The 19,259-nt window shown below is 42.5% G+C and overlaps 1 protein-coding gene across 5 annotated transcripts in view; it reads left to right on the top strand.

Annotated features, from left to right (window-relative positions):
- Window positions 1-19,259, top strand: part of Map3k4 (mitogen-activated protein kinase kinase kinase 4) — a 77,898-nt gene that overhangs the window by 36,278 nt on the left and 22,361 nt on the right. For 2 of the 5 annotated variants that reach the window (XM_013024578.1, XM_013024575.1), the window contains exons 4-15: window positions 1,549-1,791; window positions 5,108-5,254; window positions 6,049-6,206; window positions 9,401-9,517; window positions 10,894-10,993; window positions 11,095-11,178; window positions 12,556-12,813; window positions 13,966-14,115; window positions 16,530-16,691; window positions 17,118-17,251; window positions 17,926-18,004; window positions 18,632-18,698. In XM_013024578.1, the coding sequence (XP_012880032.1) occupies window positions 1,549-1,791; window positions 5,108-5,254; window positions 6,049-6,206; window positions 9,401-9,517; window positions 10,894-10,993; window positions 11,095-11,178; window positions 12,556-12,813; window positions 13,966-14,115; window positions 16,530-16,691; window positions 17,118-17,251; window positions 17,926-18,004; window positions 18,632-18,698 (1,699 nt within the window). Of the gene's footprint in view, window positions 1-1,548; window positions 1,792-5,107; window positions 5,255-6,048; window positions 6,207-9,400; window positions 9,518-10,893; window positions 10,994-11,094; window positions 11,179-12,555; window positions 12,814-13,965; window positions 14,116-16,529; window positions 16,692-17,117; window positions 17,252-17,925; window positions 18,005-18,631; window positions 18,711-19,259 lie in introns of all 5 variants that reach the window. The other 3 variants (XM_013024577.1, XM_013024574.1, XM_013024573.1) reach the window with 2 other exon arrangements.

The following is a 19,259-nucleotide window of genomic DNA, read 5'->3' as shown; positions in this document are numbered from 1 at the left end:
AATGGGTCCACTTGTATCCCTATTTAAATGTACAGTATTTTAATACCTATTTATTTCATTTTTCCTGTACTGGAGATTGAAGCCGCGGCCTTGTGCTTGCTAGTCAAGTGTTCTACCACTTGAGTCATGTGCCTAGCCTATGCACATAATTTTTAAAATTTTGGTTTCAAGTATAGATGTGGCTCAGGGGTAGAGCACTTAGCTAGCATGTAAAATGCCCTGAGTTTGATTCTCAACACAAGAAAAAAAATATGTTTCGGTATTGTTTTTTAAATTTAGCTTTTATAAAAATTATATAAAATTGTTGGGTTTTAAAATATGAAAAATATATTATAAAATGTTGTTTCTCTGATAGATGTAATTAGTCTTGTAACATTGTTTTATCTCCTAATTTTACGCAAAAGCTTTTTGAGGACGTGCAGTTTTGTTATATTGCAGTAGTCCAGATGGTGGTTTCTTTCTCTTCTTTAAGGAGAAGGGAAGTGAAGGGGGCATTCCCAGGTGAGCTGGCAGCCGGGACAACATCAGGGCAGGGTCGTGCTCCCAGAGGTCCTATGTAGAAGGACCCAGAAACACGAGTGCTGTAACACGGAGGGCCCAGAGTATTGGCCCTTATTCTACTGGGCATTAGTTGGGGGATGGGCAGGAGGTACCTTGACAGTCAAACACTGATTGACGACATGTGAGTGCTGAGTGCCAGTGCTGTGACCAGATGGCGTTCAGGTGCATGTTCTGAGGGCTAGGGTTTGAGGCTGTCTGTGGCTCCTGTGTGGACAGGGGAGAGTGGTTAAGAGCTCACAAAGTGACAGGAAGGCCAGCTACCGGTCACATCCACGGAGTCAGCGTGGGTGTAAGGAGGAAGGAGGTGATGTTAAAGAAACATTGAGGTTTCAAATTTTGATGACCTCGCTGTTTCAATTAAAGAATGCGAGACTTCTGGATATGATTGGTCGAGATGGTGTTGCCAGAAGAATGGGGACCGACCGGTGCAAGGACTGGAGGGGATGTCTCAAAAGGAGGGCAAGCCACACTGTGACTAAGTGGTGCAAATCTGGGTGACCTCAGGAGTGTCTTTTAAACCCTGGGTGTCGTTAGTTAACTTGGCACAATGAACAGAATTGGTCCAAGTCACTGGTTTCTGTGTTGACGTAAATGGATTCTTGGGGCAAGCAGTTTCCAAATTTTGTAGTCTTTTTCTCAAATTTTAGTGATCTCTTTGGTTTCTTAATCTGATGACAGTACTGTCTGTAATTTTAGAAATGAAGTACTGTGAGCTTTTAAGGGAGATGCCAAAATATTACTTACAAAAAAAAACATTGTTTTACCATGTTGAGGAAAATATTAAAACCTGGTTTTAGTGCTTATGGTTTACTAATACTTGCAAAATTTTTGCAAAACTCTATCTGTGTTGAAAGCATTGAATGAGTAAAGATTTCCTTTCCTTCAAAATTAGAACTTTGTCATTTTCTCAGCCGATGGTAGAGAATAGTAGCTTGCAACCACACCTGGTCCCAGAGCCCTCTAACCTCCTGTGAATTTTCGCTGCAGTTCTCTGAATTCCCAGACCCCATGTGGGGCGCGGACTATGTGCAGCTGTCAAGGACGCCCCCTTCCGCAGAGCAGAGGTGCAGCGCGGTGTCCTGGGAGGAGCTGAGGGCCATGGACTTGCCCTCTTTTGAACCCGCCTTCCTCGTGCTCTGCCGAGTCCTGCTGAACGTTATCCACGAGTGTCTGAAGCTGCGGTTGGAACAGAGACCTGCTGGAGAGCCATCTCTCCTGAGTATCAAGCAGGTTTGTGTCAAAGAGTTAGCACTCGTTCTGTGAGTTTACATGCTTACCATTTCTCTTGTGAAAATCTCCCCTCCCCAATTATTGCAAATACTCTGAAGCAAAAGTATTTTTAAGCTCCTCTTTTTGATAAGATTATGGCTCAGCCTTTCTGCTACCCACTTCCTTGTTCTAAAAGTGTTAAAAATAAAGTGATGAGGTAACTTTCTATAGCCTTTTATTCTTTGGTCCTGGGTTTAGTTTGCTTACCCTGAGCCACACTCAGAGCCCATTTCTGTATCCTTTTTCTGAATCACAGATGATTAGTAACTATTGATGATTAGAAGCAATACTGAGGATGAATCCCAGGGCTTTCCTGGCAGTAGACTAGCTCTCTACCACTACGCTATATATCCTCAGCCCTCAGGATTCATCTTTTTTTTTTTTTTTTTTTGGGTCCGGTCGTGGGGCCTGAACTCTGAGCTTGGACGCTGTCCCTCAGCTCTTCAGCTCAAGGCTAGCGCTCTACCACTTGAGCCACAGCGCCACTTGCGGCTTTTTTCTTATGTGGTACTGAGGAATCAAACCCAGGGCCTCATGCATGCAAGGCAAGCACTCTACCACTGAGCCACCTTCCCAGCCCCAGGATTCATCTTAAAAGATGTTTCAATTTATTTTTTGTTCTATTTAAGATATATGCACACCAGTGTCTTCAGAGTATACAGAGAAGATAGTTTGGACTTTTGCTTACTTAAGCAATTGTGTAGTTTCACTGGTAAGGATAGTATCTAATCTCCTTCCTGTTGTAGATTTGAGGTGGAATTTTAAGTCAGGGTATATTCAGGAGCAGTGGAGGGATGGCTAGATGCAGTTTTCTTGAGTGGAGTGAGTACTAAAGATTGTATTTATGTTTTGTTGTATTCACAGATTGTCATTCAGCTGTATAAAATACAAACTTCCAGACCTTGTCTCCCAAACAAAAGATGGGTGTGGTTTGGTAGACACATTTCCAAGCGGAAATTGGAAGGCTAAAAGTCACTTGTCTGTCAGTGACAGCATTTAGCAGCACAGATGGAGGGAAAATGGGTGAATCAGGTCGCAGCAGGTGCAAACTAGGGCCTGTGTTTAGGTGTGGGGGAGGGTGGGTAAGAAGACCTGCCAGAAATGGCTCCTTGCTGCTTCATTAGTTTGTAGTCAGCACCAACCAGAGCTGTTTCCTAGTAGTTCCACTAACTTCTACCATCTTGTCTGTGTATCCTGCCTTGCCGGCCAGTGCAGACTTCTGTCTTGTCCTTTTTGTGTAGTGGTTCTCTACGACCCTCTAGAGGAGGACTCAGTTCCCTTCCTTACAAAACAAGTACTTGAGAAATATAACCCAGTAATACAAGATGGGGTTCACTTTTTGCTGGTGGGGTTTCTGTGATGATTAAGTAGTAATTCCATTAAAGTGCTTTGAGAAATTAAAAAAATACAAAAATAATACTTAGATTAATGAAGCATGACTAGAGTACAAAGAGAATAACAGTTTTGTGACAGTTATTTTTTTTTTTTTTTGGGTCCAGTTGTGAGGCCTGAACTCTAGGCCTGGGTGCTGTTCCTCAGCTCTTCAGCTCAAGGCTGGCGCTCTACCACTTGAGCCACAGCGCCACTTCCGGCTTTTTTCTTTTTGCTTATGTGATGCTGAGGAATCGAACCCAGGGCCTCAGGCATGCAAGGCAAGCGCTCTACCATTGAGCCACCTTCCCAGCCCCTGTGACAGTTATTTTTAAAGGTCAGTTATAAATACCTAAGTGATATCTTTTAATATAGGAACTTGTGTTTATATAATGTGAACAGAACACTTTTTGGTAGATTTAACTGTAGCCACAGTTCTCATTGATGATAATTATTTTACAAAACATGTAAGGACTTCTGTAAGAGCAATCTGTGTTTATTGTAGAAAATTTGAGAACCACAAAAAGCGACACAGAAATAAAAATTACGCTATTCTCCTGCCACTCGGGAGATGTGTGCAGAAACACGTTGCTGTTGCCCTTTGTTTTCTCCACAAAGCACCTTCCTCCAAGTACATATGTGCACATGTATAAGTGTATGACTTCTCCATAGATTTTTTTTAAAACATAAGAATTTTAATGACTCCACTACATAGCACATGATAGTTTTTTAGTCTCTTGTTTTAAATAACATTGTGCTAAACATTTACTTCTTAAGTGTGAAGCAGCAGTAAACAGAGGAGCTGGTTTGAACTTAGAGAAAGCTTACGTGTATGGATATGAGTGAGAACATGACTATTCGTCTTGTACCACAGTCGTGTGACGAGGATTTGAGGTACCATGTTGGAGGGACCTGGGACCCTCAGGTGGTCTCCTTGCAGCTTTCTGCTCCACTCCAACATCACCTACTAGAAAAACCAATATATTACACGTTTGCCCATCTTTTTGCTTTGTTTTCTTTTCTTTCCAGCTACAATTTATATGCTTGTTTTTGTAATTCTATGCTTTTATTAAATTAGCATGCATTAGTTGTACTAGGGAGTTACATTATGACATTTCTACACATGCAAATAGTCTATCTTTATTGAAGTATTTCCTCATTACTCTCCCCTATTCCCGACCTCGTAAAACAATGTTAATACGTTTACTAGACTTTTTCTCATCATAGGCAAAGCCAAGTTTAGAAGTAGGCATACTGCTAAATATTGTAAAGGGTGCCACATTCTGTGGTATGTAAGCATATCCTCATTATATTTTAGGTTAAAATTTAAAATTTCATTAGATTGAGCCAGTTGCCAGTGGCTCACGCCTATAATCCTAGTTACTTGGGAGGCTGAGATCTGAGGATTGCGGTTCAAAGCCAGCCCAGGCAGGAAAGTCTGTGAGACTCTTACCTCCAATTAACCATCAGAAAACTGGCAATGGCACCGTGGCTCAAGTGGTAGAGTGCTCACTTTGAGTTGAAGAGCTGAGGGACAGTGCCCAGGCCCAGAGTTCAAGCCCCACGACTGACCAAAAAAAAAATTCCTCCTTTTAGTTCTTGTCTTCTTTTTTTCCTGTAGAATTTTAGCACAAATTTTATTTGCAGGAGAGTGTATTTTAGCAGAGTAGTTGTGTATGTGTTTCCTCTGTGTATCCACTCTGGAATAGTAAATTTGTTTGTTTTCATTATTTTGTTCTTAGTTGAGACTACTAGGATATTTACTTACTGTCAGTCAAAAATCCGGAAACAAGTTTAGGTTTCCCAGAGGCAGAGTTCCCCATTTGTGAATTTCTTAGAAGGAGTGTATGAGAATCTCTACCCTGGTAGGATGTGAGAACAGCAGGGCTGTATCTGTTCCTTGCAGCTGGTGAGAGAATGCAAGGAGGTGCTGAAGGGTGGCCTTCTGATGAAGCAGTACTACCAGTTCATGCTGCAAGAGGTTCTGGAAGACCTGGAGAAGATGGACTGCAACATCGATGCTTTTGAAGAGGACCTGCAGAAGATGTTGATGGTAAGGGGGACATGCCTCTTGCCTGTGTGTACCTGTGAGTGTGGCAGGCTTTGTTTGGCCCGGTTCCTTCCATCTAGCAGATTATACTTGTTATTCTTTTTTTTTTTTGGGTCCGGTCGTGGGGCCTGAACTCTGGGCCTGGGTGCTGTCTCTCAGCTCTTCAGCTCAAGGCTAGCCCTCTACCACTTGAGCCACAGAGCCACTTCCGGCTTTTTTCTTTTTGCTTATGTGGTGCTGAGGAATCAAACCCAGATCCTCAGGCATGCAAGGCAAGCGCTCTACCATTGAGCCACCTTCCCAGCCCTGTTATTCTTTTTTCTAAGCCCACATTTGTTTTTAAGTCCTTAATGATTTTCTAAGTTGGCATTTTTGGCAAGTCTTAGCCTAGATCACTGTAAAATGATAGGGTAGTCTGTCATATAAACGAATGGTCCAGAAAGAGAATAAAAAGCTATTCTGTTGCATTTGACCTCCTAACAGCAGCCATTTTTGTAATTCTTGGGAGAGGTGGTAGGGGCCTTGCATAGCTCTGGAACTGGTGAAGATGAACAAGAAACTTCATCTTCTGGGGCTGGTAGCTGCTTTGGTAGCTTCTTTCTGCTGCATGCCCGGGCCAAGGTGACATATGCTGAGGTGGGGTGGGGCCAGCCTGGGGTGGCCAGAGAGTTTTCAGGGAGGGACCTGGATGCCGAAGAGATGAGTCGTTCCCTTCCACGTAGAGCTTTCATGTAGACTCAAGATAGACTTCAGGGTTGGTCAATTCTCTCAAATCTCTTACAATTTTGTATTTTAAGGTATATTTTGATTACATGAGAAGCTGGATCCAAATGCTACAGCAATTACCTCAAGCATCACATAGTTTAAAAAATTTGTTAGAAGAAGAATGGAATTTCACCAAAGAAATAACTCATTATATACGGGGAGGAGAAGCACAGGCTGGAAAACTTTTCTGGTAGGAATCCTATGGCTTCCGTCCCCCCTTTCTGCTCTCCCTCTAGTTGCTCATTGATTGATTTCCTTTTACATGTTTGAATGTTTACACAGACACAATGTTACTCCTCTCTGCTAAGTGCCTCTTTGGGGACACATGGTGTTCCGAGGGTGTTGATGGCTTCAGTGGGGAGGGTGCTGATGGATCCTGGTGGGTAGAGGCCAGGGGTGCTTCCAGTCAGCCCCCAGCGCCCCCCCCCAATTAACTACCCCAAAGTCTTGAACTTGAGGTGTACTGCTTCAGAGTGAATCCTCTTGCTTTTGTTTCACTGATTTTAATGAAAGGGAGGGGAGCCAAAGTCCTTTAAGGGTAGAGTAGACCTGTGTGTTTCAGTATTGGTGGGAACATTCAGATTTTTTTAAGTATGTTTTTGTGCACTGATGGTGGTTAGAGGTGATGCAATTGCAGCATCTCTCTGCACTGTTTTCTACATGGGGAAAGAATAGAACTGGAGCCAGGACAGTCTTGAAGAGGGACTACAGTCTGCTTGTTTGAGGAAAAGAGCACATTTCTCCAGTCAAGCGTAGACTGTTGAATTCTGTTGCAGATGCTCCAGTCTGGCTTGCTTGGAGTCAGGGTGCGGGTGAAGCGCTGTCCCATGCGCTGGGCCCTGAACTGGTCCTGGGTGCAGCCTTGCTCTGCTCCTCTGTTCAGCTGCTTTATTTCTTCTCACTGCTTTTTATAAGGTGTGTGTGCATTACAGCCCAGATGCACCTCCCTCCTTCCTGACAGGCTCTGAGACTGTAGGACTGTAGCTCCCCAAAACTGGCCTACCTTGGCATTTCAGAATTTTTTCTTTCTTTTTTGGTCAGTTGTGGGGCTTGAACTTAGGACCTGGGCACTATCCCTGAGCTTTTTTGCTCAAAGCTAGGTTCTGACCACTTTGAGCTACAGCTCCATTTCTGGTTTTCTGGTAGTTAATTGGAGATAAGAATCTCATGGATTTTCCTGCCTGGCTGGCTTTGAGCTGTGTCCTCAGATCTCTGAGTAGCTAGGATGACAGGTGTGAGACACTGGCACCAGCTTGTTTCAAAGTCTGTACCCACTTTTCTTCCTGGATCTCCAGTTCTTATATGGCAGCTTCCCTCCCAGCGGTGAACTTGGCTTGTCTCTTCACCCCCAGTCCTCAGGCAGCGGCCTCCAGGTTTCACTGTCACTACTCCCTTCTGAAATCTCCACCATTCTGCTGCCTTGCCTTGTCATCCCTTCGCTTGGCACTTTCCGTGTCCAGACTGCTTTGTTGAACAAAAAAAATGGTTAAAGGTTCCTGCTAAGTTTCACTACAGAGCCTAATTATGTAATTTCACTGAACCTTTACTTTCTTTGGTCAGCATCTTTTTATCTTTTGCTTTTCCTTCCAATTTTCTAATGTTCTAAAAATCCCCCTGGGCTTTTCTGCTGTCTAACCGGGGACTGCTGTCTCTGCTGCTCTGCTCCTGGACTCATCCTGTCTGCCGGGGGCAGCAGCAGGCTCTCCCTCAGCCTTTCCCAGGGGAATCAGTCCCACCCCTCCTCCCGACACACACTGTCGTTGCAGCTTTGTCCAGAGTTAGGCCTTTGCCGACGACCTGCCTTTTCTGGCTGCCATTAGCACCTAGCACTCAGCACCTGCCTCCTTTTGCCGGAATCTCCTGCCATTGATTCTCAGTTCTAGCACTTGTGAAGTGGTATATCAGACCCTTCTCCTCCGGACATTTTGCAGCTCTCTGTCTAGTGAGAAAGCCTGAACAGTGGTCCCTAATGCTGGCCACAGGCTGGCTTCTTGCACTTTTCATCCTGATTATCCTGTGCCGGGCTTACTGTATAGCTGAGGGCCTCCCTTCTGAACCCTCTGGCCCCGGTCCTGCCCCAGTCTTTGCATGTGCGCGCCCTCCCCAGCAGACTCTCTTTTAAGTTATCTTCCTGACTCATTTCCCCACTTCCTTCAGGTCTTAGCTGCCACAGCTTGTTTGAAATCAAAGTTCCTACCCACAGGTATTTCATAGCTTCCTGCCCCCAAAGCGCTGAGGAATATTCTGAAGTACTATATATTTTCCTTTGCTTCCTCTCCCTACGTCTTTCTCCCTCCTCTTACACTGCCTCTTCCCCATCGCAGGCCCCAGTTTGCTTCTGGTCTTGTGGACATCTCTTTGCAGCACAAACACCCTCTGCTCCTCACACATCCGACAGTTCCTTATTCATGAGCATGTGTCTTGCTTGACATTCCTTCGTGCCTTCATCCTGTCCTGTTCTCCCTGGCCTTTTCTTTCCCTCCCTCATTTTCTTTCCTGACCATGCCCTGCTCCTCCTGTTCTCCCTGTTCTATGCGGCATTTGTCAGCAGGCCCACCTCAGGTCTTCTGCACACCAAACCACTTTTCCTTCCACAGGGCTTGTCTTTCTCCTCAGAAAACAGCCCACTTCTATAACTTACTTTCTTCACATCTGACATCGGTTATGTGTCACCTGCCCTTTACTAGGTCTGAAGTGCCTTTCCTTGAACATTATTGAGATCAGTGAACTGTTACTGAATTTTTACTACAGCTATTCAGTTTTTTTTTTTTTTAATATACTTGGCTATTTTAAACTGATATTCTGGTTGTTTAGCCAATGAGAAGAACTATGTAGAGTATTTCATGTTTATCATCTATAAAAGCTATTATGTGAGAAAACAGTTACATTTACTGACTTTGCTTTCCAATCATTAGAACCCTTTTATTTTTATGCTTCTTTACTGTTATGTATTAGTTATATGAAAGGGTTTTATTATGATAAAATCACGCTCTCCTATCCCCTTTTCTTTTTTTATTTTATTTACATGACTGCTAGTAGGCTTCATTATACTATTTCTGTCCATACATACATATGTATTTCAGTCACATTGACCCATCACCCATCCTTATTTGAGACATTTTGTGCCATTTTGAACATTTAAGAAGGAAATATTTTTGTAGTCATCATGCAGCCACTATAAATACAAATTAAGATTTATGATCATAATGGAATATTGTGGTAGTAGTACAAGGGTAGGTATATGTTACATTCTAGCGAACTGCTTTTCATATTAATCATAATGCTCAGTGTGGCTGATTTTTAAACTGCTGTATTTAGGGCTGAACTGTTTGAGTTCCAGAACAGTTTTCCTTCTGTTTTATTTTTGTTATTTTGTTTCCTTAGTGACATTGCCGGGATGCTGTTGAAATCTACAGGAAGCTTCCTAGAATATGGCCTGCAGGAGAGCTGTGCTGAATTTTGGAGCAGCGCTGACGACAGCAGCGCTTCCGATGAAATAAGGTGGGCTGTGTTCTCACCACCGCCTTTCTCTTCCTCCTGGGGTTTTAGGTGTGGTCTTGAGCCTCACTCAAACCAGATGGTATTGAGTGGAGAGATCTGGAGAAGAGACCTCGTGGACTGTTTACTTCTGTCTTGTCTATATATGATTTATGTGAAGTTATCTTTGAAAATGAACTCCGAGTTTATTTCCAAAATAAATCAGTGCATTCAGAGGAAGGGATAAAATTGCATGAAAATGAATATAATTAACTATGTCTTTGCCTTTGTTTTCTGGAATGTCTGCATAGTCATTGCTACCTTTTAATGACGTTTGATAGAGTATTGGTTTTAAGCCTGGATGATTCCTTCTGTTAAACTTTATATATAAGTATCTGAAACCATGTTTACTTATCTGTTGAGTTTCTTCCAGTTCTGTGCAGATGCTATTTTAGTGAAACTATTGAAATTGCTATTTTTCTTTGGTGTATATTGCAGTCAGGTAGCTATTTTGTGGCCATATATTGGTAATACATGACTCAGTCTTAGCAAGTGTTCAGATAAAACTGACCTCTCCAAAGCTACAGTGTTTTTTGTCACCACTCAGCATTTGATGTAAAACACATTTTGTGTTTCAGAACACCTGGGATGTCTCTATGCTGAGGTTAAAGAAAACATTTCCACCTGGAAAATGAATGAATAGCTGAGAAATAGAATTGATCAGTTTGTAGGGCTTGTAGTTTTGAGATCTAATGTTGTAGATCCAATATAAACACACTAATTAAGATGGTGAACTAGAACATGGCTGTTTGTTAGAAAGCCCCAGAAGGGGCTTGCTTTGTACAGTGTTGTACTGGCCTGGCTTCTCGCGCCCACACTGCAGCTGGCTCTGTGGTTAGGATGTCAGTACAGGAAGATTGCACACCGGCACACAGCCAGCATGGTTGTTAGGCACTTGCCAGGTGGTGTGTGTATATGTTTGTGTACAATATATAACATATATATATATATATATATATATATATATATATATAATGTATACTACATAAACACACATTCCTTTTTAATCAGATCCTAAACTGACTGTCAGAGACTTGAATGCATTCAAGGGCAATAAGCAATTAATTGCAAATGTACTCAGAAACTTCTTCCTCACAGTAAGGGATATTTAATAATGTTCTAATAACAAGAAGCTCAGTTTTCTAGCGATTTCACCATCATGCTTTATTACAGTTTGTGTTACAGTTGTGACATTCTGAGTTCGTTTTCAGTGACTGCTCACTCCATTGAAAGCACCCAGTCTTTACTGGTTACTGTGACTGGGACTTGGAGCATCTTGTGGTTCACTGTTCCTGTGCTGTTGCCCTGACATGCACTGACAGGCTTTCCTCTGCTGGCAGGAGGTCCGTCATAGAGATCAGCCGGGCCCTCAAGGAGCTCTTCCATGAGGCCAGAGAGAGAGCCTCGAAAGCACTGGGCTTTGCTAAAATGTTGAGAAAGGTGAGTTTACATACCTGGTTAGGTATTATTTTTATTCTTGGGTTTCTTCTGTACTTTTTAGGAAATGAACCCTAAAGAGATTTCTTTGTCACTCCTCCTAGGACCTGGAGATTGCTGCAGAATTTGTACTCTCTGCCCCAGTTAGAGACTTCCTGGGTGTTCTGAAAGCAAAACAGTGTGTGAAGGTGAATATCTGAGATTATGCTTGACAGTTTTTTACACTTCTTGTTTTATCCTAAAACGTTTTCATAAAGATCCAATAGCTTTGGAGACCATACATGAACCCCATTTGTGGGCTTAATTTTTGTAATTTCGTTGTGAAATAATTAAAAAAATAAATAAACCTTTTCATTCTTATTAACTTACCCTAGAGGATGTAGATAATCAAATTATTTTAAATAATGGGGGCTGGGAAGGTGGCTCAGTGGTAGAGTGCTTGCCTTGCATGCATGAGGTTCTGGGTTCGATTCCTCAGCACCACATAAGCAGAAAAAGCCAGAAGTGGTGCTGTGGCTCAAGTGTAGAATGCTAGCCTTGAGCTGAAGAGCTGAGGGACAGCGCCCAGGCCCAGAGTTTAGGTCCCATGACTGACCAAAAAAAAAAAAAATGACTGTATTTTTCACCGTTAGATATCCTAAAGCAACTTCATAGTTTTACATTACTCTTTGATGCCAGCATCCTATATATAGTTAGTATTTTATTTATCTATTTATTTTGGTAGTACAGGGGTTTGAACTCCAGGCCTTTAACTTGCTTGGCTTGCTTTGCTTGATCATATCTCCAGTCTGGCTTTTTGCTGATTATTTTAGAGATGGAAGCTCATGGGCTTCTCTTCCTGGACTGGCTTCAAACCCTGATCCTTTAGATCCTTTAGAACTAGGAATATAGGCATAAACCAGTAGCTTAAAATTACTTTTGAATTCCCATGTTTACTCCTCTTGAAATTGTTTGAGGTTCATCACTTTTGAATCTGGTTGTGATGTCACTGGAATATTTCTGCCAAGCCAGGGTGAAGTGAGCTGGGGTTGGATGTGTTGACTGCATCGTAGTGGTGGTTGAACTGATTGCTTGGTGGCTTTCTGTGACACCAGCCCTTTGGATCATCCGATGACTTTAGAAGCACCACAGATGGACTTGCACTGCCTGAAGGTGCTTCAGGCCCATTCTCTATCCCCCACCCCCCTCCAAATCAGCTTCTTCATTGTTTAAAGTGAGAGAGGCAGTGTCCCATAATTGGGAAGACTGCTGGGACTTCTCAGTTTTTTTATTTCCTCTTCCTTCTGGCACACAGAGCTTCTTGCAGTTCCCTTCATTGTTGAGATTATTGCCTTTTCCACATCCTCTTTCTTAAATCTGTTTGTTCCTTACCTCAGCACACTTTATCTCAGGCTGCTTTGAACTTGGTGTGTAGAACTAATCTAGGTGGTCTTAAACTCATGATCCTCCTCCCTCAGCCTCCTGCTTTCCAGGCTTGTGCACCACTGCCCAGCTAGTTTGTTTGTAGGTAACATTTCTGTGTGTACAGTGTTCCTTAATTTAAGAATGGATTATTTCTTTTCCAGGTACAGATTCCCGGATTAGAAAGCTTGCACATGTTTGTTCCGGACACCCTTGCCGAGGAGAAGGGTATTATTTTACAGCTACTCAATGCTGCCGCAGGGAAGGACTGCTCAAAGGACCCTGACGATGTGCTCATTGACGCCTATCTGCTTCTCACCAAACTTGGGGACCGAGCAGATGACAGCTGGGGCACGTGGGACGCTCAGCCTGTCAAGATCGTGCCTCAGGTGGAGACTGTGGACACCCTGAAAAGCATGCAGGTTGGTTCTCCTGCCCGTCTGTTGCTTCCCACCTCTGCTACTTAGAACGCTTTCAGGAGTAGTGAATCGCTAGTACCTTAAATGTATATACGTCCTAGAAATATGCCTCAGTGCTTTATGAGGTAATTTGCAGCCTAATTTATACTCAAATATTCCATTGAGCTCTGTTAATTATGTTAAATTATACTGGAGTATTTGGAGTAATCTATTTTTTTATGCGTTTCCTCAGCTCAGTCGTGCACGCAGGTTTAGAGGCCTGTGCTGTACAAGGCACCATCTCACTAATACAATGGGTAGTTCCAGAAATCCTCATTCCCTGGGTGCTCTGTTAACTGGCTGTTCATTTTCACCCGGTAGTACAGCTTCTAAAGGATCCTTCTCACACATCCTGTGGTCATCTTAGGAACAGCAATGGTAAATGCTCACATGAATCTGGAGTTAGCCTGACCAGAGTCAGTCATGCTAGATGCCATCTCCTTCCACCTTACAAATCTGTTCTTCCTCTTGCCTTCTCTGCCTAAGTGAACCACACACCACCCACTCATGTGTTTAACCCAGAAATGTGACAGCTAGTGTACATGCAACCTGCCAGCCTGTTTATCATTCACCCTGACCGTGGGAAGCCTGATTAGCCAGTGATCCTCTCCTGTGCCCCCAGGTCCACCAGCACAGCCACAGCATCACCGGCCCTCTCCTGAAGGAGAGCTTCACACTTACCATTGGTTTCCCTGTTTCAAGCCGTACCTTTTTCCCTCCAATTCTATACTTGTTTTGGGAGTGGCTGTCTCTTAAAGAATAAAAGAGATGCGGTCTCAATAATGATTTATGCTAGGCCTCTGATCTGATCGTATTTGTATTCCTGTTTCTCCTGTCTTCATGTGTTGCTCCAACACACACAGCACACACACTGGACACTAGCAGAACTACGCGGGTGTGAGGGTATTTCAAAGCTGCCATATCTGCACAGGCCCGTTTTTCTCTCCTTTGCCGAAGAATCGGGATGTTTCCGACCATTGTGGTGCCTTGCTCGGGGGAAGCTTTGCTTGCAAGTGGCTATTCGGGTGGCTGTTGGCTGGTAGCTGGGGGTGGCTGCACTAACGTGGGAAAGCAGTTACTGGTTTGCTTTTTTATACTGTTTGGTTTTCCTCCCAGGTGGAGAATTTTCTTCTAGTTGTTATGCAGTCTGCTCATCTCACAAGTCAGAGGAAAGCCTTCCAGCAGTCCATCGAGGGGCTGATGACTCTGCGCCACGAGCAGACATCTAGTCAGCCCGTCATCGCCAAAGCTCTGCAGCAGCTCAAGGTACTCTACTGTCCCCTCTGCTGTGCCTGATGGCCTTAACTTTGGGTAGAGCGCTGTGGAGGAGTCAGATGGTGTGCTGTGATGTCATGTAAGGACCATGACTCTATTTCTCTCGCTGTAGTACGCTCAGATATCTGTGTACTGAGAAATTCCTGGATCTTTCCTAAATCTAGGACTTTAGAATTGGAAGCAGCAGGAAACTGAGCAGTTAGGTACCTTTATAGTGATCACATTGCTAGTTAATAGTGATAAAAGCTTAGGTCACTTCCCTCCTAATGCAGATTTTTTTCTCCATTAGCGTTTATTGGAGGTATTCTGTATTAGTTGCTTCATTTAACTAATGATTAAGCCAAATTAACCATAGTGGTTAAAGTCATTTGTAGATAAGGGCAACAACCCACAAGGTTTATGTTAAACCAGAGGCTTTCATGCTTTCTCCATTTTTTTCCCCTGTCTTCAACATTGTATTTCATACCCATTTATCAGTCTTGCTCTCCTCTAGGCCACCAGCTTTTCTTCTTAGTCACACTAAAGCATGTTTTTTTCGGGGGGTGGTGGCGGGTGACGCTGTACTAGGTTTTGAACTCACAGCTTCACACTTGCTAGGCAGGTATACTTACTGTCGAGTCATAGTGCCAGTTTTTTTTTTTTGGTCTGGTCGTGGGGCCTGAACTCTGGGCCTGGGTGCTGTCCCTCAGCTCTTCAGCTCAAGGCTAGCGCTCTACCTCTTGAGCCACAGCGCCACTTCTGGCTTTTTTCTTTTTTGCTTATGTGGTGCTGAGGAATCGAACCCAGGGCCTCATGCATGCAAGCCAAGCGCTCTACCACTGAGCCACCTTGCCGGCCCCCTGTTTGGTTATTTTTGAGATTGCTTCCTACCCAGGCATGCTTCTGAGCACAATTGCTTGTGTTACCTTTCACAACTAGGAAAACAGGCATGTGTCACCATGTCTAGCTTTTTGTTGAGAGAACTTGCTGCCAAGGCTGGCCACAGACTGCTATCCTTTTCAGTCTCACTAGGATTATACCTGTGAGTCACTGCCGCCCAGCTCAAGGAGTGACTCTTAAAGGAACAGCAGTCCCCAAAAGTTTATGTCAGTTGTTAAACATTTGTTGTTTTTTTTTCTGTCAATCTGACATGTCTTATTTGTCTATGTATCTCTTATAGATTACAGTCTTAACCTAGTACCACAGCAAAAAAAAAAAAAGAAAAAAAAAAGCTTTTTCTTTTAGTTTTAGCCAGTGTATTCTTGAGAATGCACAGGTTTTAAGATGTTCATTGAATTTAGGGAGGTGGTAGACCCAAGGATCAGAATGGTCCACTGAAGTACAGAGATGCGAGAAGGTAGAGCCTCCCAGTAGTGTCTGAAAATACACCGTGGTGGCACATCAGTTTGGGAGGGTGACAACGTGTGGATTGAGAAGCAGCTGACAAAAGGAACATTGGAGCCTCAGTGTCCACAAATCAAAGTTATGATTTGTTCACTAAATATCTCCTATTCTGCTTTGGCTGGACCTTCATGTGTTCAGTGCAAAGTAACAGGAGATATGACTACTGAATTAGGGTGAGCACAAGTGTTTGTGGCGTTACATCAGATTTTATTTTCTACTCCTCAAAGAGTTAGAAAAGAGGCTGGGAAGGTGGCTCAGTGGCAGAGCGCTTGCCTTCCATGCCTGAGGCCCTGGGTTTGATTCCTCAGCACCACATAAGCAAAAAGAAAAAAAGCCGGAACTGAAGTGGTGCTGTGGTTCAAGTGGTAGAGCGCTAGCCTTGAGCTGAAGAGCTGAGGGACAGCGCCCAGGCCCAGAGTTCAGGCCCCATGACTGGACCCCCCCCCCCAAAAAAAAAAGAGAAAAGATTTCGCAAGGACATTGTATAATAAGTTCACACGTACTTATAGTTAAGGTCAAGTGGGAAGAGAGACCAAATCTGAACTATTGTGATATTGCTTAGAGAGGGAATAAAAGCTTGAATGAAGGCTAGATTTCTCAGCCTCGGTGCTATTGATATCTGAGGCCAGTAATCCTTTGTTGTGGGGTGTGATCTATGCACTGCAGGGTATTTGGCAGCCTCTACCCACTAGATGGTGGTACCTTCTACCTCTCCATTTTGGTAACCGAAAGTGACTCTAAGCACTACCATAATATCTGTAGTGATTGGTACACAGAAATACTGAAAGCACCAACATCTATTTAAGAACAGATTGCAGTTGATCATTATTGTTTTAAATGGATTTTTGTCAATTTTGCACTTTATAAGATGCTAAAAGGCCTCCAACAGATGACAATGAAAATAATACAGTTTCCTCTGTATTAAGTCATTTTTGACAACTGCCATGGATTGCAGTGACTATAATATTTGAATGAACTCTTCCTTGCTTCATTTGGATCGACTGTGGTTCGGACCTCTTCAGAATGATGCTCTGGAGCTCTGCAACAGAATAAGTGATGCCATTGACCGGGTAGACCACATGTTCACATCAGAATTCGATGCAGAAGTGGATGAATCCGAATCCGTCACACTGCAGCAGTACTACCGAGAAGCCATGATCCAGGGCTACAACTTTGGGTTTGAAGTAGGTACAAAATGAGGAAAACTGAAGTACAGCTTAGCAATTGCTTTGTAACATACAGAAAGTATTCTGAATCTTTTACAGGAAGTTCAATGTTAATTATAGTCATAGTCTGGCCAAGAATGTCGTCTCTTCTGCCGGTAGACAGCAGAAACACTTGTTTTGTTTCAAACTGTCAGTTGCCCAGATATTATTTGTGCTGATGGCTATCTACTACATTTAAAACTTTCTGTGAAAGATTTTGAATATTATAAACATTCTTAATATAAACTTATGAATAACACAAAAAACTGGACTTTGAGACATTCTTTATATAATTGAGAATATATTAGAAAATGATATTTTAGTTAGGCAGAAATGGTATCATAGTGTGTAGGTATTACTATAATAATTTGCTTCTTAGTAAATAGACATGAAATTTTCTTACAGTATCATAAAGAAGTTGTTCGTTTGATGTCTGGAGAGTTTAGACAGAAGATCGGAGACAAGTATATAAGCTTTGCTCGGAAGTGGATGAATTACGTCCTGACCAAATGTGAGAGTGGAAGAGGAACAAGACCCAGGTAACAGCCCAGCATCACCTTTCTAGTGCTAAGCATGGCCCTGTAAGGGAAATGGGACTTCTGAGCGAATCATTTAAAGATGGAGTTTTGTGGACTTCTAATCCAGGCTGGCTTTGGTCTATGATCCTCTGCATCTCAGTCTCTTCAGAAGCTAGGATTATAGGTATGAGCCACTGGTACCTGGCTTAATCAGGACTTTATTGTGTGTGCCAGTACTGGAGCTTGCACTTAAATTAAGCCTTTTACTCTTAGGTCTATAGCTGGTTCCACTTCTAATCATGTATTTTTTTAATACAAAAATACGTAAATAGGAAGAAAAGCCCCATAACTCTAAGGAAACTTTAAAAAAAATGTATTTCAAACTAAACTATCATGAGGAAGTTCACATGCTTGGTCAACAAGTCTTCCTGACTGCTAATCTTCTTTTCTTCCCTCACTAAATTTAAACTTATTACTAAATGGATTTCAGATGGGCATTTCTGTCTTCAATTGGCTTCAAAATAAACAGTTGAAAAAAATGCTGTTTTATCTTTTTCCAAAAGACCTCACTATAAACTTACTCATCCAAGGCATTGATATAAAGTCAAGAAAAATGTATTTTCTCGTGGAGTTTCAGTCTGTGGTGATGTTTTCATGGCTGCTTTGTAATTATTGCACATTTTTTCATATGGCAGGTGGGCAACCCAAGGATTTGATTTCCTACAAGCTATTGAGCCTGCCTTCATCTCAGCTTTACCAGAAGATGACTTCTTGGTATGGATACTTATTTTTTTCATTAAGAAACACAAGAGTTGGTCATTTTTTAATTCCCGGGTAATATATTTTATATATAATGATGAGTTTAAGCAGGGCCTCTGTAATCCCAGTGACGTAGACAAGTTTAAGCATGCTTCCTAGCACAGCACGGCCTTCCATGCCCTTTGTCTCTGTAGCGGTGATGATCAGTTAAGTCAGTGTCAAAGTGCTTGGAAGCCACGGCACATCTGAGGTGTTTTGGAAGTTTAATGAAGAATAAGAATCAGTTATTTCTTTCTAGTCATCACTGAAGAGCATACTGTCTGTTAAATATCACTACTATTGTTCTAAACAATTCCATCAGATCCAAAAAATGTTCAAGATATTGATTCATTTTATTTTCCCGTTAAAAGTCCTTTGCTTATGCATATCAGCTGCTCATTTGCTTTACTTTATAAATGTGTAATTTGTATATATTGTTATGCACAATTTGTGCTTATGTTTATTCTTATATTTTAAATTAACTTTGAAAAATACTTTCTCAAGATGGTATTCTCTGAAATACACTGAAGGCTTGATTTGTGCTGCTTATGCAATTAAAGGTACACTCTTTTTCTCATCTTCTTTCCCATTTTCCTTTGACAGAGCCTACAAGCCTTGATGAATGAGTGCATCGGCCACGTTATTGGCAAGCCTCACAGCCCCGTTACAGGTCTGTACCTTGGTAAGACATTTCTCCTGCAGCCTCTGCTTCCCATGAGTAAACCATCTTGGCATTACTGTCATTTGTAATGATAGGAGACAAATCAGTGACAGTGATGCGGTATGTATGGGAGAACTCCACAGTAATCCTTCACGATAGCTAGTAAGGTTGAGCTACTTTGCTTTCCCTTATACCAATACTGCATTCTACTCTTCCTGTTAAAATCTTCGTAGATGGGGAGGAGAGCCTGGACTAGGTGCTGTAGGAGCCTCCCCTCTGCTGGTGGGTCAGTGGTCTTTCTGCCTCTTCTTTCATAATTCTTGGAGAAGAATCTTGATTTTCTGCCATCTTCTCTTCCATATCTGCATCTCTACTTCTTGTAGCAAGTCCCTCTTTGTTTTTTAGTTTGAAAAGATCAAGTTATATAGTCAAAGTAAATATTCTACCGGAGTTTTCAACTACACTTAGTGTATCGTAAAACGTCAGAATGTCAAGAAAAGACTGTGTCTCATGTCATTCCTGATATAGTCTGTAAATAAAACAAAACTATGCTCACATGTAAAAATAACA

The sequence above is a fragment of the Dipodomys ordii genome, unplaced genomic scaffold, assembly GCF_000151885.1.
Source record: "Dipodomys ordii isolate 6190 unplaced genomic scaffold, Dord_2.0 Scaffold77, whole genome shotgun sequence".
In the NCBI taxonomy this organism is placed as follows: domain Eukaryota; kingdom Metazoa; phylum Chordata; class Mammalia; order Rodentia; family Heteromyidae; genus Dipodomys; species Dipodomys ordii.
Note: the sequence above shows the minus strand (reverse complement) of the source record. Positions and strands in the feature narration are given on the sequence as shown.